We start from the raw sequence: 23,407 nt of genomic DNA, 5'->3' as shown, positions 1-23,407 counted from the left end.
AGAAGTTTAAAAAATAGAAATAAAATATTCTATTTTATGTAGTGATACTTCATAGCTTTTTTAGTATTTGCCAAGGTCAATATCACTTGAATTTCACTGTGATGGTTGCAAAATAAAAAAACCTATAATTCATAAAACCTCATAATTAATAAGTAGCTATTAATGTTTTTATTATTTGTTAATTTTATTGTCTCTTCGTGGTAAAGACTATTTATCCCCATTTTCCAGATGATGAAATGAGACTAATGCCTAAGGCCACTAGGCTAACAACAGGTGGATCTGAATTTAGGTTTGCATGAATTTCAACTGTATTGTACTAGGTCTCCAAGACAATGTTTTGGTAGTCTTTATGGGCTGAATTTAGTTTGTTTATATATGAGTGTAACGGTGTTGTGTAGGTACTGATTCTGCTCATAGCTCTTTTGTGATAGATATATTTATGGCCTTTTTCACCCCCCCTCCCAGCCTTACCTGCAGTGGTGAAAAGTGGAGACGGGAGCAGGAGAGTAAATATATTGAAGAATTGGCTGAACTGATATCTGCTAATCTTAGTGATATTGACAACTTCAATGTCAAACCAGATAAATGTGCAATTTTAAAGGAAACAGTAAGACAGATACGTCAAATAAAAGAGCAAGGTAATACAAAGTAAGAAAACACTCAAGTCTTTTAGAAGGAACTTGTTAACTGTGTTCACATTTGCCTTTTGCTACCTGTTGCTTAGGTGGGAACTGCTGCTCCTTGAGGGCTGTCCTCTGTGGGGCTAGATGGACAGATGAGTTGACCAGCTTTGCTCTTTAGGAAACAGTCACCAGGATTGGGAGAAGGCCAGTGTTGCTCACCCTGTCACTTGTTAGGTCCCTTTCAGGAAGCAATGGGATAGTACATTTAGTAGGGAAAGAAAATTTAGAGTATCTTCTGTCCTCCTGGGTGACTCGGAAGTTTAATTTTAACCTTTAAAAACTGTAGCATCGTTTTCTTATCAGGAAATGTGTATGTGCTTGTGCACATCTGTGTGCGTGTCTGTGTCTGTTCGGGGAACAATTTGAAGGTGGATATAATCTATAACTGATATATATGCTATTTGTAGTATTGCCTTATGTCTTTTTAGGAAAAGCTATTTCCAGTGATGATGATGTTCAGAAAGCTGATGTATCTTCCACAGGACAAGGAGTTATTGATAAAGACTCCTTAGGACCACTTTTACTTCAGGCAAGTACAAGGTTTTAGCTATACGATAAGCTGAGTTGATTTAAAAAGAAAGAAAGAAAGAAAGAAAAAAATTTTGGCTAGGATATGAGAGCAAAAAGAAAATGTTTCTTTTCATGAGGTAGAACTCAGTATTCTGAGTATGATAAAAAATGCTCTTGTATTTAAAATATACATAACTCATGAGGTCCTGTGGTGCCCTGCCTCCCCGCAATAAAAATGCATTTGGGCATATTTTAGCTCAGACCTTTTTGTGTATTTTTGCATAATTGATAGTATGGCACACTACAGTTTTATATTTTTGAGGAAGTTTTAAGACTTAAAATACGTGTTTTTTTGTAAGTAGTTGTCTTAAATAGATTGAGTTAAGCTATAGCACTTACAGAATGTTTCTTTTTAAGTCATGACCTGAAGCCCTTTATTCAGGTTCACTTATCAACTGTTTTTGTTCCAATTAGTTTGTTCCAGCTACTTTTTAGTTGATCAGTTCAGTTCCTCTTTGTAAATTCTCACTAAGGAGTGGTATAGTTCCTGTAGCTTGACTTGGTAACAAATGGAAAAATGGGAAGCACTAAGGATGATTTTTCATATTTTTAAAAACTCCTTTGAAGAAGTAATTCTTCAAAAATTAGATTAGATGTTATAATTCAGATTTTGTCTTTACTGTCATCTTTTCACATTGTCTTTTTCATACAGCCCTGTATTGAGGGTGCTAATGTTAATAGAAATGATGGCTCACAGTTGTTAAATCAACAGTTTTTTTCAAATTCTATTTAGTACTATGGCTGGTGTCTTAGTCTGCTAAGGCTGCCATAACAAAATACCACAGACTGTGTGGCGTAAACAACAGAAATTTATTTCTTATAGTTCTGGAGGCTGGAAGTCCAAGATCAAGGTGTTGGCAGGCTTGGTTTCTCCTGAGACCTACCTCTCTCCTTGGCTTGTAGATGGCTGCCTTCTCCTTGTGTCTTCACGTGACCTTTTCTTTGTGTGTGTGCATTTCTGGTATCTGCCTCTCTTCTCATAAGAACACCAGTCCTATTGGATTAGAGCTACCCTTATGGACCTCATTTAACCTTAATTACCTCCTGAAAGGCCCTATCTCCAAATACAGTCACATTGAGGTTTAAGGCTTCAACATATGAATTTTGGTGGGGGAAGGGATACAGTTCAGTCCATAATAGCCAATATTAACATATCCCACTTCAGGCATTGGATGGCTTCCTGTTTGTGGTGAATCGTGAAGGAAACATTGTGTTTGTGTCAGAAAATGTCACCCAGTACCTGCAATATATGCAAGAGGACCTGGTTAACACAAGTGTCTACAATATTTTACATGAAGAAGACAGAAAGGATTTTCTTAAAAACTTACCAAAATCTACAGGTAGGCTTTTAATGTGTATCTTCCTTTTTTTAAAAAATATTTATTTATTTATTTGGCTGTGCTGGATCTTAGTCATGGCACGCGGGATCTTTGTTGCCGCATGCGGGATCTTCGTTGCGGCATGGGGGATCTTTAGTTGTGGCATGTGGGATCTAGTTCACTGACCAGAGATCGAACCTGGGCCCCCTGCATTGGGAGCACAGAGTCTTAGCCCCGGACCACCAGGGAAGTCCCTGTATTTTCTAAGTAAGTTAAAAAAATTTCTTTTTCTTGATCATTTCTTAGAAAATTGAATATACCTTTTACAGAGCCAAGTGATGATTTATGTAGAACAGGGCAAGTGGTAGATAGCAAAATTTCAAATACGAATTTAGAGTTTGGTATACATTTCATGGGTTTAAGATATACAGTGAGTTACAAAATAGAAGTGAGATACCTGTTGAATTTGAAATTATTCCAGTGTTCTATATATTGCCACTTTGAAATGTTATTGTAGAAATTACTATGGAAGATGTATAATGAGAAAATATGTATAGCTTAAATTTTTTTTTTTAATTGGGGTATAGTTGATTTATAGCTTAAATTTTTGATGATAGTCATGGACTGAATTGCCAGCTTTTAAAAATCTCCTTTCAATTTGTTTTCTAAAGTTAATGGAGTTACCTGGACAAATGAGACCCAGCGACAAAAAAGCCATACATTTAATTGCCGTATGTTGATGAAAATACCACACGACGTTCTGGAAGACATAAACACTAGTCCTGAAATGCGCCAGAAATATGAAACGATGCAGTGCTTTGCCCTGTCCCAGCCACGTGCTATGATGGAGGAGGGAGAAGGTGAGAGTCATCACATGCTTGTGGTGATTGTCAAACAATAGCAGCCCAACTTGTAGTTTTGTAATTTCCATTGTAATTCTTCCTACTGAATTCCATGTTCTTACTGGCCTATTGAATAGACACATCCAAAGGTTAAGTATAATCCTTACCTGGTTAAATTTTCTATTGCAGATTTGCAATCCTGTATGATCTGTGTGGCACGCCGCATTACCACAGGAGAAAGAGCATTTCCATCAAATCCTGAGAGCTTTATTACTAGACATGATCTTTCAGGTAAAAACTGTGCGTGTGTGTATGTTTTGTTCATTTTGAAAATTTTTATAAAAGTTAACTTTCTACAGCCTGCACTATCATTTAAGTGCCTACACTGTAACAAATACTTTGCATGGATTATTTCCTATGTTTCTTATAATATTATTATTATTTTTTAAAATTTAATTTTTTATTTTATTATTTTTGGCTGCATTGGGTCTTCATTGCTGTGCAGGGGCTTTCTCTAGTTGTGGCGAGCGGAGGCTACTCTTCCTTGTGGTGCATGGGCTTCTCACTGCGGTGGTTTCTCTTGTGGAGCATGGGCTCTAGGCACGTAGGCTTCAGTAGTTGTGGCACATGGGCTCAGTAGTTGTGGCTTGCTGGCTTTAGAGCTCAGGCTCACTAGTTGTGGCACATGGGCTTAGTTGCTCTGCGGCTTGTGGGATCTTCCTGGACCAGGACTTGAACCCATGTCCCCTGCATTGGCAGGTGGATTCTTAACCACTGTGCCACCAGGGAAGTCCCTTATGTTTCTTATACAACCCTAGGAGAGATTCAACGAAACCTTGGGCATTTAAGTTAGGTGTGTTTGACACTTAAAATCCCTCAGATAAACACACAAAAAAATGTAGATGCGGGCTTCCCTGGTGGCACAGTGGTTGAGAGTCCGCCTGCCGATGCAGGGGACATGGGTTCGTGCCCCGATCCGGGAAGATCCCACATGCCGCGGAGCAGCTGGGCCCGTGAGCCATGGCCGCTGAGCCTGCGGTTCGGAGCCTGTGCTCCGCAACGGGAGAGACCACAGCAGTGAGAGGCCCGTTTACCGCAAAAAAAAAAAAAAAAAAGTAGACGCACCTGGCTTTCTCTCCAAATACATTTCAAATCAGAAGCCAGTATTTCTTTTCTGTAACTTCAAATCCATTTTTCATAAAGAAGTGCACTTCAAAAAGACGGGTAATTTAATGGGAATTACTGGGAGTAATTCTTGACATCAACATGAATTTCAGTTTTGGTCTGCCCTTTTTTGCCCATGAGAGTAAAGAATTAAAGTCAGTGCAGTTGATAATGAACAATGATGAAATTAAACACAGTGGCAATTTTCTGTTTAATAGGAAAAGTTGTCAACATAGATACAAATTCACTGAGGTCTTCCATGAGGCCTGGTTTTGAAGATATAATCCGAAGGTGTATCCAGAGATTTTTTAGTCTTAATGATGGGCAGTCATGGTCCCAGAAACGTCACTATCAAGAAGGTAAAGAATTTGGAGGTTAATTCTGGATCTTGTTTGTCATTGTGTTTGATGTGCTATAGAGCAATAAGTATATACGTGACCATAGTTGTTTTTGTCTGTGTGGGGTAGGAAGATGATTCTTGAGCATTCTTATGTTAGCCTAATTTTGGTGGGGTCCAGTCTTTCACTGGATTTTGAAAATGTTGGATTTGTATATTTCCTTTCTGTTTTCTCCTGTATGCATTTGTTTTGCCAGTTGTAGTTACTAGTAATGGGATATTTTCTCCAAAAGCTTATATCCATGGCCATGCAGAAACCCCAGTGTATCGATTCTCATTGGCTGATGGCACTGTAGTGACTGCACAGACAAAAAGCAAACTCTTCCGAAATCCTGTGACAAATGATCGTCACGGCTTTGTCTCAACCCACTTTCTTCAGAGGTAATGATAGATTACTTTGTATTCTCATTAAATGCAGCAGTGTTCTCAAGGTGCTTTATTATTAGTGTAAAAAGGGAGAAGAAAAATTAAGAAGAAAAGCAGGCAGTGGTTGGGTTTGCTGAAGTGCACTTAGATTCCTAAAGTATGTTTTCTTTAAGGTTATATTTTTATGTGTAAATGAGGATTTGTTCATTAATTAATTCCTGGGAAAGCTGGAGGATGGGAAGGCTAGTGGATAAAAGAATACATAAAATCTGACTACCTCTGTTACTTTTCATTTCTAATGATATATTACATTGCTTTTAGGGATTGAATTTAAAATTTGAAGGTAGACTTCAAGAAGAAATAGTTACTATTGCTGTTGCTAATGGTAAATGAGCAACCCAGGAAGGAGCAGGATATTCACCCATTAATCATCTTGAGTAATTTGCAGGCGCCTCCAGGTTAACCCCTTGGTATATGAGAACTCTTGTAAAGCCCCACTGCGATTCCAGCTAACATAGCTTGGGGCCCCTCGTGGCACTCTGATGGTGTCACTCATTTAGATTCTGTGGCTTATTATAAAAGTATGTTATTAGATTAATAACTGATCAGTGTCTAGATTGTTATTGTCACTAGGCATTGGAATGGCGCCTAAGAAGTTAAGTTTCTGGGGCACTTACTTCATCCTTAAAAAAAAAAAAAATCTGATGCAGGCTTTTAACGCATGCCTGTAATTTTTTAGTAAAACATTGTTCTGTTTCTTTGCAGGGAACAGAATGGGTATAGACCAAACCCGAATCCTGTTGGACAAGGCATTAGACCTCCAGCAGCTGGATGCAACAGTTCAGTAGGCAGCATGAACATGTCGCCAAACCCCGGCTTGCAGATGCTGAGCAGCAGGACCTACGGTGTGGCTGAGCCCGGTGCCACGGGGCAGATGAGTGGAGCCAGGTATGGGCCTTCCGGTAGCATAGCTTCAGTGAACCCTGGGCCAGGCATGCAGTCACCATCTTCCTACCAGAACAACAACTATGGTCTCAACATGAGTAGCCCTCCACATGGGAGTCCTGGTCTTGGCTCCAGCCAGCAGAATATTATGATTTCTCCGCGTAATCGTGGGAGTCCAAAGATGGCCTCACATCAGTTTTCTCCTGTTGCAGGTATTTGTGTTACATTTCCTTTTCTTTATTTTTTTCTTTTTCAGTAATTCTTCTCTATCCATACCATTGTAATTCTTGTAAAGTTAATTCATTTTAAAACAGAAACTTTGAAGTGTTAAGTAGTGTTTTGTTATAGCATCTGATAGTCTAATTCTTTTCCTGACTTCTCTCCAAATCCAGGTGTGCACTCTCCCATGGGATCTTCTGGCAATACTGGGAGTCACAGCTTTTCTAGCAGCTCTCTCAGTGCCCTTCAAGCTATCAGTGAGGGAGTAGGGACTTCTCTTTTATCTACTCTGTCTTCACCAGGTCCCAAATTGGATAACTCTCCCAATATGAATGTAAGTCAACCAAGTAAAGTGAACAGTCAAGATTCCAAGAGTCCCCTAGGCTTGTATTGCGACCAGAATCCAGTGGAGAGTTCAATGTGTCAGTCAAATAGCAGAGATCACCTCAATGACAAAGAAAGTAAGGAGAGCAGTGCGGAAGGGCCAGAGAATCAGCGGGGTCCTCTGGAAAGCAAAGGTCACAAAAAATTACTGCAGTTACTTACCTGTTCTTCTGAGGACCGGGGTCATTCCTCCTTGACCAACTCGCCCCTGGATTCAAGTTGTAAAGACTCTTCCATTAGTGTCACCAGCCCCTCTGGGGTCTCCTCTTCGACGTCTGGAGGAGTGTCCTCCACATCCAATATGCACGGGTCACTGCTGCAAGAGAAGCACCGGATTTTGCACAAGTTGCTGCAGAATGGGAATTCACCGGCTGAGGTAGCCAAGATTACCGCCGAAGCCACTGGGAAAGACACTAGCAGTACAACGTCTTGTGTAGAAGGAAACGTCAAGCAGGAGCAACTAAGCCCTAAGAGAAAGGAAAATAATGCTCTGCTTAGGTACCTGCTGGACAGGGATGATCCTAGTGACACGCTCTCCAAAGAACTACAGCCCAAAGTGGAAGGCGGCGTAGACAGTAAAGTGAGCCAGTGCAGCAGCTCCACCATCCCGAGCTCAAGTCAAGGGAAGGACGCCAAAATTAAGACAGAAACAAATGAAGAGGTAACTTGTCTTCTGTATATTCTAGCTTAGGCATTGTATTTCAGCATTGCATTTCTGTGTTAGAAAGACAGTGTGTTATGCACAGATTCTTACCTTCTGTTTTAGGTTTATTTAATGGAAGTTAATCTGGAGCTGTCACTTTTTCGGTAGCTCTTCTGAGCATCAGTAAAGTGTATTATGATGCAGTGTAGAAATAATCAGATATGTGTGCTTTCAAATGTGACTGTACCTCATTAGTAGGCAATTTGAAATCTTTCATGGAAGTTTTTATTATTGGAATGAGCACATTGGGTCATTAAGTGTATGGTAGAAATGGGAAAAAACCTTTTGTATTAGGCAACAGAATTTTGATTTTTACCTAAGATCAAGTTTCATATACATGATCACATTCTATACAAGCATTTCCCAGACTCCTCTTGAGGAACACTATTCTGGAAGACGTTAATATGCACCTGAGAAAATAAAGTCTTGGAGAAGTCCTATTGTTAGGATGTGTGTTTAACTTTGTTTAGTGTTTCCCAAATGTATTGACCAAAAGCCCTTTTTAAAGCATAGCTATGAATATCTTGTTGAACATCAGCTTATTTTTTTATTATTATTATTTAAAAATTTTTTAAAAAATTTTTATTATTAATCATACATGTTTTCAGAAGTATGTGTAGAGGCAGACATCTCTGTCAGCTCATGATTCTGACTAATGTTTGCTGGAAAATATCCTGCAGTTTGAGAATTAAACATATAGGGTAAATTTAAAAATGCCCCTTTGAAAGCACCTCCAAACCCACGGATTTATCCCAGAATTTTCAACTGTTTTTACTGTTTTATGTTTTTACTTTCAAGGAAGTAGTGTAGGGATAGGGGTCATAATCAGCTAGCTAGCCTCTAAGTTGGGTGTTACCATTTCAGGTAACTATTGTGTTTTACTTGTTCCCATTTCATCTCTTTTCCTCTGATGAGTATGTTTTATACCTATGTATCTAGTAATGTACACAGGTTAATTAAAAAAAATTATTTTCAGGGATCTGGAGACTTGGATAATCTAGATGCTATTCTTGGTGATCTGACTAATTCTGACTTCTACAGTAATTCCATATCCACAAATGGTAGTAATCTGGTAACGAAGCAACAAATGTTTCAAGGAACTAATTCTCTGGGTAAGAAAGAACTAGATTTTATTCTTGCTGCCTTTGAACTTTTCTGCACACCTGTATGTACTCTTAATTAAAACTAGGATCCAACTTTAAAATGTGTACTCCACCTTAGTTTCTTTTACTAATTTATAATGTAGGTGATTTTAAAAGCTTTTTGGATAGTTTCCCATTTCTAACTAATATGATGCCAGTAATCACAGGGCTTATAGGAAAATGTTCTTCTCTGGTTGCTGCAGGTGAGTAGTAGGTACTCTGTACCTACTAGTACCTTTATTTGTCTTAGGCACAGAGAATTGGATTAAAAAGCAAATCAAAACCTGTCCTTTGACACTAACTTACTTTGGTGTTTGCTGGTTCTTACCCAACCTCTGTCCTATAGCTGAGTGTTTCTTGATTCATCAGTTTAACAAGGATATATTATATGTATCAATTGAAAAAGAATAATCCACAATTATCTGGAAAGGTGGTTATTCATTTTTAGTGGCACTATTTCCGAAACTGAAATGGAAAGTTAGATCAATCAAATAGGTTAGAAAAAACAAAAAGAAAAAGGTTAGGAAATTTTGTTTTACTCCTTGCTTGATTAGAAGGCAACTTACCTGGTTACATTTAGTTGTAAAATTTTAAACTTTAAATATGCATGTTAAAGAACTTCCAGGAGTTTGAAACATTGGTAAAATTTTTACTATTAAGTGAAGCAGAATATGAATGACCATATCAGGCTAGAGAACAGTGCCTAATACTTCAGCCAAGACCGAGACTCTTGTTTTTTACTTTATTTGGAATACAAGGCTTCTTTTTTCTTTTTCTTTCTTTTTTTGGGGGGCTTATTTATTTTGTAAAGGAAGACAGTGTTTATTTTGGTAAGAAAGACATTCTTGGGTGGGTGGTATTTATGTCTTGTACTTGATTATTTATGTACTGAATCATCAGAGGATATTTATGTATTGTGCTTTTATGTTTTTTAACAGGTTTGAGGAGTCCACAGTCTGTGCAGTCTGTTCGTCCTCCATATAACCGAGCAGTGTCTCTAGACAGCCCTGTTTCCGTTGGCTCAAGCCCTCCAGTAAAGAATATTGGTGCTTTCCCCATGTTACCAAAGCAACCCATGTTGGGTGGCAATCCAAGAATGATGGATAGTCAGGAAAATTATGGCTCAAACATGGGTGTGTTATTTTTTTTTCTTTTAATTTTATTTTAAATTTTATTTATTTATTTTTGGCTGCCTTGGGTCTTCTTTGCTGTGCGTGGGCTTTCTCTAGTTGCAGCGAGCGGGGGCTACTCTTCTTTGCGGTGCGCGGGCTTCTTATTGCGGAGCACGGGCTCTAGGCGTGTGGGCTTCAGTAGTTGTGGCACGTGGACTCAGTAGTTGTGGCTCCCGGGCTCTAGAGGGCAGGCTCAGTAGTTGTGGCGCATGGGCTTAGTCGCTCCGTGGCATGTGGGATCTTCCCGGACCAGGGCTTGAACCCGTGTCCCCTGCATTGGCAGGAGGATTCCCAACCACTGCGCCACCAGGGAAGTCCCTGATATGTTATTTCTAATGAATATTAATGATTAAAAATTTCTTTTGGGAAAAGCAAATTTAAAATACTTAATTGGAATTAATAGGATTTTGAATAACAGTAGCATATTTCTTTCATGAGTATTCTTCATTTATTCTGTGTCTTGGTGATTTAAACTCTCAAGGAGACTTTCGGTCCAAGACATTTTTTTCTTTGGCCACGCTGTGGGGCATGAGGGGTCTTAGTTCTCTCACAGGGATTGAACCTGTGCCCCAGGGAAGTCTTGCAAGACATTTTCTAATCTGTAATGAATACATAGCAATACAGGCATACCTCAGCAGTATTGCAGGTTCTGTTTCAGACCACCGCAATAAAGTAAATATCACAATAAAGCGAGTCACGTTAATTTTTTGGTTTCCCAGTGCATATAAAATGTAGGTTTACACTATACTATATTGTATGCAATAGCATTATGTCTAAAAACAAATGTACGTACCTTAATTTAAAAACACTTTATTGCTAAAATATGCTAACCATCATCCGACAACATAGGGTTGCCACAAACCTTCAATTTGTAAAAAACGCAGTGTCTCTGAAGCGCAATACAGTGAAGGTATGCCTGTGTGGCTTATCAGAAATGTCTTAACAGTTGGCCCGCCCTCTTTTTAGAATGACAAAGGCTCATGTGTCTAATGACTGCACCTGTACATAAGAAGAATTTCACTGTAACATGGAAAATACCTAATTTCTGTTTTAGGTGGACCAAACAGAAATGTGACTGTGAATCAGACTCCTTCCTCAGGAGACTGGGGCTTACCAAACTCAAAGGCCAGCCGAATGGAACCTATGAATTCAAGCTCCATGGGGAGACCGGGAACGGATTATAATGCTTCTTTACCCAGGCCTGCCATGGGTGGCTCAATGCCCGCCATGCCTCTTCGGTCCAGTAGCATCCCAGGTGTGAGACCAATGTTGCAGCAGCATCATCATCAGCAGCAGCAACAGCAGCAGATGCTTCAGATGCGTAAGCATTCCTTTCATAAGAAAAGAAAATTAGATGTTTTAGGCTAACTTTTGCCTTTGGCTTATTTGAAAATTTATCCTTTCTTTTTGTTCCCCCAGGGCCCGGTGAGATTCCCATGGGGATGGGGGTCAGTCCTTATGGCCAAGCAGCACCATCGAACCAACCTGGTTCCTGGCCAGATGGCATGTTGTCCATGGAACAAGGCCCTCATGGGACTCAAAATAGGTGGGGCTCTATTACGTGACCCTGTGGAAAATGTAAGCATTGGATTATCTAGAAAAGGGTGAGAGCACAGGAACAAACCTGAAAGAGAATGAGAAAAACTCTCTGTAATTGAGGTACTCATTGCCGTCTGTGTGTAAAAGCGAGGCTGAGTCTGAGACAGCGTGCGTTCATGGGAGAGGGAGGAGACAGGACTGTATCTCTCAGCGATCGGGACTGTTGAGTGGTCACACCTGGGAGCCTCCATGTGCCATGGTCGTCTCTCATAATGTAACAATCCTCCTCCGTGAGGAGAGGGATAAATTAGCACTAGTTTGACAAGATAAATGGTCCGCAGAGGGTGAGCCTCAGTTTTCTGGAAAGTTCATTTTTTAGGATTCGATAATTCTTTTCTAAAATTATTTAAAACATTTCAGGGATGAAGGTGAAAGTGAAATATAGCACGCTTCTATTTTTGTGAAAGAAAGATTGTGGGTTATGTCTATTTCATTTTTTAAGTTTGGTCAGTAACTCATTGGCATGAAAGAGGCTACCTGTCACTGTCAGCTCTGACTTGAGTTCTACAATAAATTAAGCAAAGAAAAATGAATTGATCTGTTGAGTAGACAGAAATGTAACTACATGAGCTTATTAACTTGAGTGCTTCTCTACTCAGTAGAGAACAAATAGTTTCATCACAGAATTTTTAAATGTCTAGCTCCATGCCCCTGTAATGTGTTGGAGAACTGTGGCATTGCTGTGGGGTTTGTATTACACTTGTCGATACATGAGCTCTGTGGGCCGTGTATGAAACAAAGTTATTTTGGTAGAACCCTGGGCTCAGTTCAGCATTTCTACCTTTTTCCCCATTCTTTTGTTGATTTCTCCAGCCTGCAATATCCTAACTACTACCACTTCTGTTCTTGTAGGGTCTTGAAAACACCACCCTCTTCATCCCTCCAATCTCCTTTCCCAAATCTCTGCTATCCTCTAAATGTCAAGGGATCTAGCAATTACATTTTGGTGGTGGAGTTGGGAGTTGTAATCTAGATATGGTGGTCGAACATGACCTGGTGAGGTTTAAAATTGTGGGTCTTAAATTTAAATTGATGCTGTTCTTTTCTGCTACTCTGTTAGTTTATTATTTACACTTGTATTATTTGAGTTATTGCATATTAAAAATACTGTGCGGAGTTACTTTGATCTTTTTTTTTTTTAAGAGGAAAAGCACCATTGAAATTGAATCTAAGTCTCTTTTTAGGCCACTTCTTAGGAATTCCCTGGATGATCTCCTTGGGCCACCTTCTAACCTTGAAGGCCAGAGTGATGAAAGAGCATTGTTGGACCAGCTGCACACACTCTTGAGCAACACAGATGCCACAGGCCTGGAAGAAATTGACAGAGCTCTCGGCATTCCTGAACTTGTAAATCAAGTAGGTAGCAGTACTGTGGACGTAGAAATGTGTGTGTGTATGTGTGTGTGTGTGTGTGTGTGTGTGTCTGTGTCTGTGTGCATGCGTGCTCGCATATATCCATGAAGCCATGTACAACAGTGCCTATATGTGTATCTCTTCTTTATGTACAGCACTACATTCATGGATACCAGCATTAAATTTAGAAAATATACTTTATAATTGTGATAGAACTTCCAGCAACTTACTGTTTTATAAAATGTCAGATTTTAGGCAACCATAGAAATGGTCCACTAAAACTACTATACAGTTTTTAAAATGCTGCTTTTTGCTTATGTTAGTTGAATCCTCATTTTTATAATTACCTCTTTCTACTATCTGGACAACCAGTGTATACTCTGAGGAGGCAAGCTTTTTTTGTGTTAAACAAAACCTGTTTACACTGGTAAATCTGTGAATATCCCAACAACATCATCTCCTATTCCTAGTTACCTATTCAGCCTTATGAAAATATGCCATTTACAAATCTGTATTTTTTTTTTTGAAACATACATTTTGTAGTGGATCTTTTCATTATAGGATGTGTGTTTGGGGGCACTTGTGTAAGTCTGTGTGTTTAATGATAAATGGGAAAGATCCTCAGGGTTCTCAGGCTTTGTCGGGGAGACAAATGTGTATAAAAAGAATTACATTTCAGTGTGGCAAACACTGCACAGAACTTTTTAAAGGGTGGTTGAGAAACACGGGGCAGTGATGATGTACACCTGGGGGTACCAGCCACCGGTGACTCTGACCGAGGAGCCGTGTCTGACCTGGCTGGGGGAGGAAGTGAGGGTTACATGAAGACCGAGAAGCTTTAACTGCCACTAGAATTTCTTTTTGTTTTTGGTCTGCGTCGGGTCTTAGTTGCGGCACTCGGGATCTTTGTTGAGACATGGCGGTGCAGGCTTTTCGTTGTGGCGCGTGGGCTTCTCTCTCGTTGTGGCATGCGGATTTTCTCTCTAGTTGTGGCGCGTGGGCTCCAGGGTGCGTGGGATCTGTAGTTTGTGGCACACGGCTCTCTCATTGAGGTGCATGAGCTCAGTAGTTGCAGCACGTGGGCTTAGTTGCCTCGCGGCATGTGGGATCTTAGTTCACCGACCAGGGATCGAACCAGCGTCCCCTACATTGGAAGCTGGATTCTCTACTGCTGGACCACCAGGAAAATCCCCTAGAATTTTATTTAAGCTGGAAATAGTTTTCTTTGTCTTCATGTAAAATAGTTAACGGTCCTTATATAAAAATCTGACAATCACAAAAGTACGTATTTTTTTAAAAAGTTGAAAATCCTCCATAATCTTGGCACAAAGAATCATAAGTAACTTGTGTGTGTATATTAAAAAAAAAAAAAAAAGCAGACTTTTAAAATACTTTTGTGGCCTGTTTTACTTTATGAAAGTCATCGTCAATCATCTTTTTTGTTTAATGTATACATCTTTAATGTTAATGGCCAAATAGTATCATCTTATTGAACACTATTTAACCAGTTATCTACTGATGAAAATTTAATTGTTCCTAAATACTTTCTGTTATAATTCTATGAATTACTTACATCTTGTTCACTTTTTCTGTTTTCCTAGTAGCTACAATCCAAGAAAAAGGATGATTGGGTTAGAGGGCTTATTTTAGAGGTTTATATACATAATCTCAGGCAGCTTTCCTAGATGGTCGTATAGCTGCTTTTCCACAGCAGGGTGTGATGACTCCAGTCCATCACCCTCACCAGCACTGCTGCCATGGCCCACGAAGATGAAAGAACCCAGAGTGTGAAAGAGCAAGTGACGGGACAAATATTGAGCATGATTATTCTTTCAAATCCTTGCCAGTCTGATGGGCAACAAAGATTCTTGTTTTAATTTGTATTTCTTTCGTTAGCAAGATTGAACATACTTTATATTTTTTGGCCATTGAGATGTGTTTAATAGTTTAATAGTTCTGATGGGGTTCTTATTTTGTTGATCTGTAGCGATGCTTTAGTTACTGATTGTTGATTACTTCATTTAACAAATATTTGTCTTCTATATGCCAATCAGTCTTTCCTTAGAGACTGAGGAGCAATAGTGAACAACCTATTTCCTGCTCCCAGAACTCAGGCAAGGAACCACACAGAAGTAGACATGGTGAAGGAGAGGTTATGAGGAAAGGCATATGATGCTGTGAGACCTTTAAATACAGGGACCTTTTCTTAGGATAGGGTGGGATGTCAAAAATTTTCTCTAGGGCTTCCCTGGTGGCGCAGTGGTTGAGATTCCACCTGCCAATGCAGGGGACATGGGTTCGTGCCCTGGTCCGGGAAGATCCCACATGCCGCGGAGCGGCTGTGCCCGTGAGCCATGGCCGCTGAGCTTGTGCGTCCGGAGCCTGTGCTCCGCAACGGGAGAGGCCACAACACTGAGAGGCCCGCGTACCGCAAAAAAAAAAAAAAAAAAATCTCTAAAAAAGCATGTTTGCAGGATGACTGTTAACCTGTCTATATTGTAAATAGTTTGCCCAGTTTCTTTTTTTTTTATAAATTTATTTATTTTTGGGTGCGTTGGGTCCTCATTGCTGCATGCAGGCTTTCTCTAGTTGCAGCGAGCGGGCCTCTCATTGAGGTGGTTTGTCTTGTTGCGGAGCACGAGCTCTAGGCATAAGGGCTTCAGTAGTTGTGGCATGCGGGCTCTGTAGTTGTGGCTCACAGGCTCTAGAGCGCAGGCTCAGTAGTTGCGGCGCATGGGCTTAGTTGCTCCACGGCATGTGGGATCTTCCTGGACCAGGGCTTGAGCCCATGTCCCCTGCATTGGCAGGTTCATTCTTAACCACTGTGCCACCAGGGAAGTCCATCCAGTTTCTTTTTAGTGGGGGCTTGTTTATAGTTTTGTTCTTCAGTTTAAAAATGTTTGTGTTTTCAAAACCAGGATTATGAGATAAAGAATAAGTGGGGACTGACTTGAATAGTCAGGAAAGGTTTTTCTGGAGAGATGACATGTAAGCTGACACCTGAAGGATGAGAAAGAGCTAGCTAGGCAAACAGCCTAGGGAAAGAACAATCCAGAAGAGGTACAGCTAACTCAAAGTTGCTTAGGCAGGAAAGAGCTTGCGGGTTCTAGGAAGTGGCTGAGGTTGGTGAGAACAGAGAGGGAGCCATGTGAGATGACGTTGGGGGAGGTACATGGAGGCTAGGTTCTACAAAGCCGTCTTAAGAGTTTGGACTTTTTCTGTGTATTGGGAAGCCATGGAAGGATTGTAAGCAGGGTAAGGATGAGACCAGTTTTCCTTTTTTGTTGTAATTTTTATTTTTCAGCAAAGTAATCCATTTTTAATTTAAAAATAAAATGATAGGAAAATATGCTTACTGAAGAACCACAGTTCCTTTGCCCCACTGGGAGATGGTGAAACTCACCTCTTTATTTTGGTAATATTTCTAAGAAATATGACTATGCGGCTATTTCTTTATCAACTTCAGTCTGTATCTATTGATTTCCAGATATGATAGTTGACTACGCGTTTGTAGTCCCTTATCTGAGAACCTTGACATCAGATATGCTTTGGAATTGAGGAATTTTTGGATCTTAGAAGGGTGAAATTGTGCATGGGACCATATATTACAACATACTCCTGATAGAGTTTCGAGCAATACTGTAATTTTTGGGCAATAGCCTGTGATCAAACATGCTAATACTTGTACAGCAAAATACATAATCACACTAAGTGGGATATTACAGAGATTATGTGTTGCTTCGTACAAGTTCAGGCCAGGTTTTGCTGTTAAATACATTTGGCACTAATGAAAAATTGTTAGTCTTTTTTAAAGAATTAAAAATTTTTTGGAATTTTAGGTAAGAAGTTATGGATCTGTATTTATACCCCCTTCCTCTAGTACGCACCCTCACACCCATACCCTCTACATACGCGTGGGCACATGCATTCTCTCCCCTCAAGGTGACTATGTCCCTTGTTTTTAAATAAATAGGTACCCCATATTTACATCATTTTGGCTCATTGCTGAGCCAGGTGTAGTTACATAGGCTTTTGTTTTGGGTTTGTTTGTTTGAGTTAATTGCCTTGTCTTTTTATTTGCTTTGTTTTCTACATACTTACTGCTAAAAGTTTCTCTGACTTTTTTCTTCTTCTTCACGTGGTCAGACACATTAGATAATTCCTCAGTTCTTTCTCTCCCTGTTATAGTTCCATGTCCCTCTGTTTAACTCTGCCCTTTTGAGCCTGCTCTAGAAATTAATAATTGTCACTCTTCTCCTGTGTTGGATCCTCAGTTTCCTGAATCTCAAGTCATTTTCTTTCTTGATTTACTCCTTTGTTTGCTGAAACAAAATTTCTGTTAACTTCTCTGTCCTTGCAAGTTTTGGGTCCTTCTGTGTTTGAAAATGTCTTTATTCCACCCCACTGCACCTCTGGCTGCCGTGTATTAAATTCTAAGTTGAAAGTAATTTCCTCTTAGAATTTTGAAAGAGTAGTTCCATAGTTTTCTGGCATCCAGTGTTGCCGTTGAGTCGTACTGCAGTCTGATGGCTGAGGGCTCCCCCGGTCTGTAGTCAGCCTCCTAACTAGCCCCCTGTCTGGGCGCCTTCCCTGACCTTCTGCTGTCCCCAGTGGAGTGCTGCCTTGGCTCCATGCGAGACATTGACTCAGTCCTCAGGTGGGTATTCTCTGCAGGCACATGGGTCTCAGTTTTTCTGCTGTGTTGAGTTGCTTACTCCTCCCTACACTTTCTGTCTTCCAGATGCCTGTTGAAATTTTTTATCTTGTTGCCTTCAGTATTCTCTTTTTTTTTGGATAAATACTACCTTTTAACTTTCTGCTGTCATTTTATCAGGGTTAGCAAGAAAGAGTATATTATGGTGTGATTACTTTATAAACAGAAATCTCAGATTGCCGTCTGGAGTAGGGAATTGGTATTATGGCACAGAGCAGACGCACAGATGGCAGGGAGATGTCTTGGGAAGGGTCATGGCAACAGAATGAAAAGAAGGGAAGGCCATGCGACATGTCACGGAGGAAAAGCTGACAGGACTTGCGCCCTGTCTGCACACATATGCACTCACAGTTGGGAAGGGAGACTGAGGAATCGGAGTTGCTGGCGTTTAGCTCTGGGTGAATGGTGTTACCATCTATTGTGATGTAGGGAAGATTGGAGAAGAATCGGGTTTTTTTTTTTTTTTGTGGGAGGGACTGTTGATAATCACGCCTTCTGTTCTCTACATGTTAAGTTTGAGATGCCCAAGACGTCCAGGTAAAGATGTTGAGCACTCTTAACTGTATGAGCACAGTTAAGAGTCCGAGGCATTGGAGCTGGAGAAAGAAACTTGGCAGTTGTCACCAGTGGCTGAGGAGACCGAGTAGAAAAGGTAGCGAGAGGAAAGAAGAGGGCCTAGGGCGGATGAACTCTTAACATTCCTCCAAGGAAAGGCCTGAGATGGGGGAGAAAATAGAGAATGGTGCCACGGTCACCGCGGGGTGAGGTGTGCTTTAGGATGAGACTTGGTGAAGTGTCAACTGCACACTTGGCATCCTGTGCTGTGCCCGAGGATGAGGAGTTAAAGGTGGATGCAGCACCTGCGTGGCTCTTCTTGTCTGAACATGGCAGGCTCTCCCCTCCTTCAGAGTGTTTATTTTTACTTCTTTTTCTGCTGGACATTGCTTTGTATGCATGGTTAGCACATAGAGAAGTGATACCTGGCATGTAACACACTTAATAAATACTTGTTGAGTTAATAGGTTTCTTTCTCCTTCTCACGTACAAATAGTGGATGACTGACCACCTTTAGGTTATTTATTTATTTATTTATTTAGTTTTGGCTGCGTTGGGTCTTCGTTGCTGTGCACGGGCTTTCTTTAGTTGGCAGTAAGTGGGGGCTACTCTTCGTTGAGGTACGCGGGCTTCTCATTGCGGTGGCTTCTATCATTGCAGAGCATGGGCTCTAGACCGCAGGCTCAGTAGTTGTAGCGCACGGGCTTAGTTGCTCTGCGGCATGTGGGATCTTCTGGACCAGGGCTTGAACCCATGTGCCCTGCATTGGCAGGCGGATTCTTAACCACTGCGCGCCACCAGGGAAGCGCCCCACCTTTAGGTTTTGCTCATGTGGTGAATACACCTCAGGGGACATGGGCTGTTGTTGATTTACCTGTCTCTACTAAACTCGCCTCTTGCCACCTTCAAAAGCATTCTTGTGCAGATTACATGAGAATTCAGTGATTTTCACTGATTTATTTTACACTTGGCATGGGAGGTCAATGTTGGTACAGAAATCTTGTCTGGAACAAATAGTATTTCTCCAGGTACTCAATACGTCGTAGATATTTGGCTCAGAAAATATTTGAGTGTCTCCCTGCGTGAGACCCTGTGCTCCGTAAGCACTAGGGCACAGCTATTAAAAGATAGTTTGGTGTCTGGTCTCATGGAATTTAAGACAATAAATTTGATTTCGCTTTTGGAATTCTGCAACGTCATCGTTCACATATATTGACTTATATTTTTCACCTTCTTTAGAGCATTGTATTTCTGTTGGTTTCCCACGTGTACTTTACTATTCATTTATGTGTTTGATGTTTAGGGACAAGCTTTGGAGTCCAAACAGGATGCTTTCCAAGGTCAAGAAGCGGCAGTAATGATGGAGCAGAAGGCAGCCTTATATGGGCAGACGTACCCGACACAGGGGCCTCCAATGCAAGGAGCCTTTAATCTTCCGGGACAATCACCACCTTTTAACTCAATGATGAATCAGATGAACCAGCAAGGAGGTTTTCCTCTCCAAGGAATGCACCCTCGGGCCAACATCATGAGACCCCGGACAAACACTCCCAAGCAACTTAGAATGCAGCTTCAGCAGAGGCTGCAGGGCCAGCAGGTAACCAGTCACATGCCCGAAGCAGCTTTCCCTTTGGCCTCCTCCTCTTTCATTTGTTTTTGGACTGTGTTCTTTCAGGGCTCTTGCCACTGGCTCTCTATCCCCCGTCAACCGAAGAAATTCCTTTCGTTTTCATTTCTGTTAACATTTTACTTGTATGGATGGTTCCTTGCTAGGGAGTGGTTGTACTAGAGTTGGATACCTTTCTATAAGAATATTCTATTGTACAGGTTGAAAAATAAACAATGTCCGAGAGGATTGCTCTTGGGGGAGAAGAGGTTTCTTGATGGCTTTGTAGTCTTAGAGGTAGATAATTTCTATTATTAAGAGTCCTTAATGTTAATAGCCAGATGTTGAAACCTTATTGATTTGAGCAGAAACCTCTGAGTAAGGAACCTTTTGAGTAAGGAACCTCTGCTTTCTAGATGTGTTATACAACTTGAGCTCTTTTAATATTTTTTTTTCCGTTTCCTTTGTAACACATTTTAAAAAATTTATTTAAAAAAAATTTATTTTTATTTTGTATCTTGAGTGCACTGAGTTCTTAAATGTGGGGGGATCGAACCACATAAGCAGATGAGTGAATTGAGAATCCAGTGAGCTGGAGACCCTTCCAGTGCATTAATGTTCCTAAAAGCGTAGGTACTCAGGAAAGCTGTGTTAATGCGTTCATGGTATCATTTTTTACCATTTCTTTCCACTAAAAATTACCCAGGAAAAGGTAGCAGAAGTAGTTTTTTCCAGTGTTACCTTTGATCAAATTAAAGCTATTTCCCCAATAGCCTAAGTAATCCCAGAGAAAATCTGACTTTATAAATTCTTTGAGTTCCTGCTGAAGACATTCTTTAAGCTGCAGAATTGCACTTTCACTTTTCTTCCTGTTGCTGAACATGAAGGCCACACATGCCAGGCCAGGGGTTTCCAGCACCAACCTTTTTGAAATGTGAAAGTGTGCTCTTCAGCTTAGCCATGACTTAGCCCGGTTAATGGGTTCAGAGGTGTCTTCATGACCTCGCTGGGTGGTGCCAAGGGTGTGGACAGCTGTTTGGGCTCATTAACGTGCTCCACTTGCATTCTAACCACTCTGTCTCTCCCCAGTTTTTGAATCAGAGCCGTCAGGCACTTGAAATGAAAATGGAAAACCCTACTGCTGGTGGGGCTGCGGTGATGAGGCCCATGATGCAGCCTCAGGTCAACTCCCAGGTGAGAATAAGTCTCTCCGTGTTCAGGGCTGAATGCCCCGCATAGGGCTTGGCCCATGCTTGACTCTCAGTAAATGTTTATTAAACAAAGACAGTACATAATCCCAAATTTCTTGTGTAAGAACCCATCCCACGGTCCCATCACACTTTTTCTTCCCTTTGTCTCTCCTACTGGTAACTAGGAAGAATCAGAGGAAGAGAGGTTCTTTTATTAAAAAACACGGATTCATGTTTTTAAAGTTAGTTCCCCGGGGGTGGGGTGGGATGAATTGGGAGACTGGGATGGACATATATACACTATTGATACTGTGTATAAAAAAGATAGCTAATGAGAACCTGCTGTATAGCTCAGGGAGCTTTGCTCAGTGCTCTGTGGTGACCTAAATGGGAAGGAAATCCAAAAAAAGAGGGCATATATGTATACATATAGCTGCTTCACTTTGCTATACAGTAGAAACTTAACAGAACATTGTAAAGCAACTGTACTCCAGTAAAAAATTAATAAAAAAATTAATTCCCTTTGTGATCAGTTGCTGTGTTGTGAAAACAGCTACCATTTACTTTTCAGGAATTGAAAATAACAAATCTGTAAACTTTTTTCTGTTCCTGGATTGTGAAACCACCTGCTCACTGCGTAGAATTTGAAATTATAAGAAGTATAAAGAAGAAAATAAATAATTTATAATCCCACTCTCAGTGACAGCCTCTGAGATGACCTGATTTCCCCTAGTGGGAGGAATGCTGTTAAAGTTCTGTCTGCCCCCAGCGCATGGTGGACACTATATTAAGGCATTTCCTTAGTGTGCACAAGGCAGATGACTACACGAAAATCCCTACTGTGGTTTGAAATACTGTTAAACGACAACAATTCTGAAATGCCTAGTTTTTGCTGTTAGACCTACTCGGAAGTACCGATACCTATATATTTTTTTGATAGTCAGATCTCCTGTATAAGCTGAGCTAGGATGCTTTCCAAAAAGAGGATAAATGTTTGCTTTTTATCCTGGGTGATGATCTCTCCCAGCTGGCAAATCAACAGGTCAGCTTCCTTGTTCAGTGCTTTGATCCCGTCACCTCCTTACCCTTCACCTCTTCTGTCAGAAGGTTTAGAGAGACTACAAGAGCTTCTGGGGTGGATTCCTGCTTCTCTGAGTATAACCCCATCCCTTTGCTTTGTTTTTGGCTTCTCTTTTTGTTTCTCCCCCAAACATAGTCTCATTCCTGCCCCTTTTCTTCTTGCTGTTTTATTTCATAGTTTTTGAAGTTTGTCCTCAAATTCTACTCCTAAATGTTCTCTCACTTTGAGGAATGTTTTCTAACTATGTCAAAGCCCGATGACTTTTCTGCTTTCGTCCCCTAGCCCCCAGTAATTTCCAGGTCCCTGTTCTCCCCCAACGCTCATAACCCACACCAAGCCAGAAAGCCTTTACCATAATGAGAATTGTGCCTTTCCTTTTTTGTAATTATATAGAAAGGCATTGGGTGTTTTTTCTCTCTGATACCTCGTGTCATGGGGGCACTGTATGTATGAAATTGGCTAGCTCTTGCCACATGTGTGTAATTGCGTTCTTTCTTGGGTGTTAGCAGGGTTTCCTTAACGCCCAGATGGTCGCCCAGCGCAGCAGAGAGCTGCTGAGTCATCACTTCCGACAGCAGAGGGTGGCGATGATGATGCAGCAGCAGCAACAGCAGCAGCAAACCCAGGCCTTCAGTCCACCCCCTAACGTGACTGCGTCCCCCACCATGGACGGAGTCCTGGCAGGGCCTGCCATGCCACAAGCTCCACCCCAGCAGTTTCCATATCCACCAAATTATGGTAAATTTGTCAGGGATGATAACGTCTTCCTCAAAGTAACATTCCTACGGACATAAGAGTCACTAGGTCTGTTGTAGATTAAAAGCAAATGCTATTCACTCTCTTTTATTTCACAAGAGAAACAAAATTAATTAAAAAATAACAGAACAAAAATGTCTACTGCAGTGCACAGATGATTGTCACTGAGGTAGATGATCTATCATAGTTCAGGTTTTTTCCCACCAGGTCTTGTATTTACAGTTCCCCACATCTTAATTTGGAAGAAAGACTTACCAGGTCCTGTCCAGTACGTCCCAGCCTAGTAGAACTCTGCCATCTCCGAACAGTGAGAGCAATGCACTGTGTGGGCTTTTTGAGTTCCTTTTCTTGGTGGCTTGGACATATTAATTACAGTCATACCTTTGTGAGGTTCCAGGAGCATGGTGGGAGTGGGGCTAGAGGTATCTGTTACAGAGATGACATTTGAGGATGCGTCCCTGTCAGCTGGGGACACAGCTCTTTGCCCTCTAAAGGGGGATGGAGTGAGGAGCAGCGTGATACGGTGTCCTTTTTATACAGAAAGCTCACTGAAGTAACTGCCCTTCGGGGGATCCACACAGCGTGCATCTCTGTAGTAAGCCTGGCTCTAGTTGTCACCTTGGTGAGAAGCAAGAATTACTGGCAGG

The 23,407-nt window shown here is 40.9% G+C and overlaps 1 protein-coding gene across 6 annotated transcripts in view; it reads left to right on the top strand.

Moving 5' to 3' along the window:
* NCOA3 (nuclear receptor coactivator 3) overlaps positions 1 to 23,407 on the top strand; it is a 121,194-nt gene that overhangs the window by 93,063 nt on the left and 4,724 nt on the right. For 4 of the 6 annotated variants that reach the window (XM_060030669.1, XM_060030670.1, XM_060030672.1 and 1 more), the window contains 17 exons: positions 466 to 638; positions 1,112 to 1,212; positions 2,419 to 2,593; positions 3,244 to 3,432; positions 3,604 to 3,705; positions 4,797 to 4,937; positions 5,209 to 5,356; positions 6,107 to 6,498; positions 6,679 to 7,550; positions 8,569 to 8,704; positions 9,673 to 9,867; positions 10,961 to 11,227; positions 11,326 to 11,452; positions 12,690 to 12,861; positions 19,431 to 19,724; positions 20,823 to 20,927; positions 22,511 to 22,742. In XM_060030669.1, coding sequence (XP_059886652.1) covers positions 466 to 638; positions 1,112 to 1,212; positions 2,419 to 2,593; positions 3,244 to 3,432; positions 3,604 to 3,705; positions 4,797 to 4,937; positions 5,209 to 5,356; positions 6,107 to 6,498; positions 6,679 to 7,550; positions 8,569 to 8,704; positions 9,673 to 9,867; positions 10,961 to 11,227; positions 11,326 to 11,452; positions 12,690 to 12,861; positions 19,431 to 19,724; positions 20,823 to 20,927; positions 22,511 to 22,742 — 3,821 coding nt within the window. The remainder of the gene's footprint in view (positions 1 to 465; positions 639 to 1,111; positions 1,213 to 2,418; positions 2,594 to 3,243; positions 3,433 to 3,603; positions 3,706 to 4,796; positions 4,938 to 5,208; positions 5,357 to 6,106; positions 6,499 to 6,678; positions 7,551 to 8,568; positions 8,705 to 9,672; positions 9,868 to 10,960; positions 11,228 to 11,325; positions 11,453 to 12,689; positions 12,862 to 19,430; positions 19,725 to 20,822; positions 20,928 to 22,510; positions 22,743 to 23,407) is intronic. The other 2 variants (XM_060030674.1, XM_060030673.1) reach the window with 2 other exon arrangements.

Source organism: Delphinus delphis, chromosome 15, assembly GCF_949987515.2.
Source record: "Delphinus delphis chromosome 15, mDelDel1.2, whole genome shotgun sequence".
Classification (NCBI taxonomy): Eukaryota; Metazoa; Chordata; class Mammalia; order Artiodactyla; family Delphinidae; genus Delphinus; species Delphinus delphis.
The sequence above is the reverse complement of the archived record's forward strand: the minus strand, read 5'-3'. Positions and strand labels throughout refer to the sequence as shown.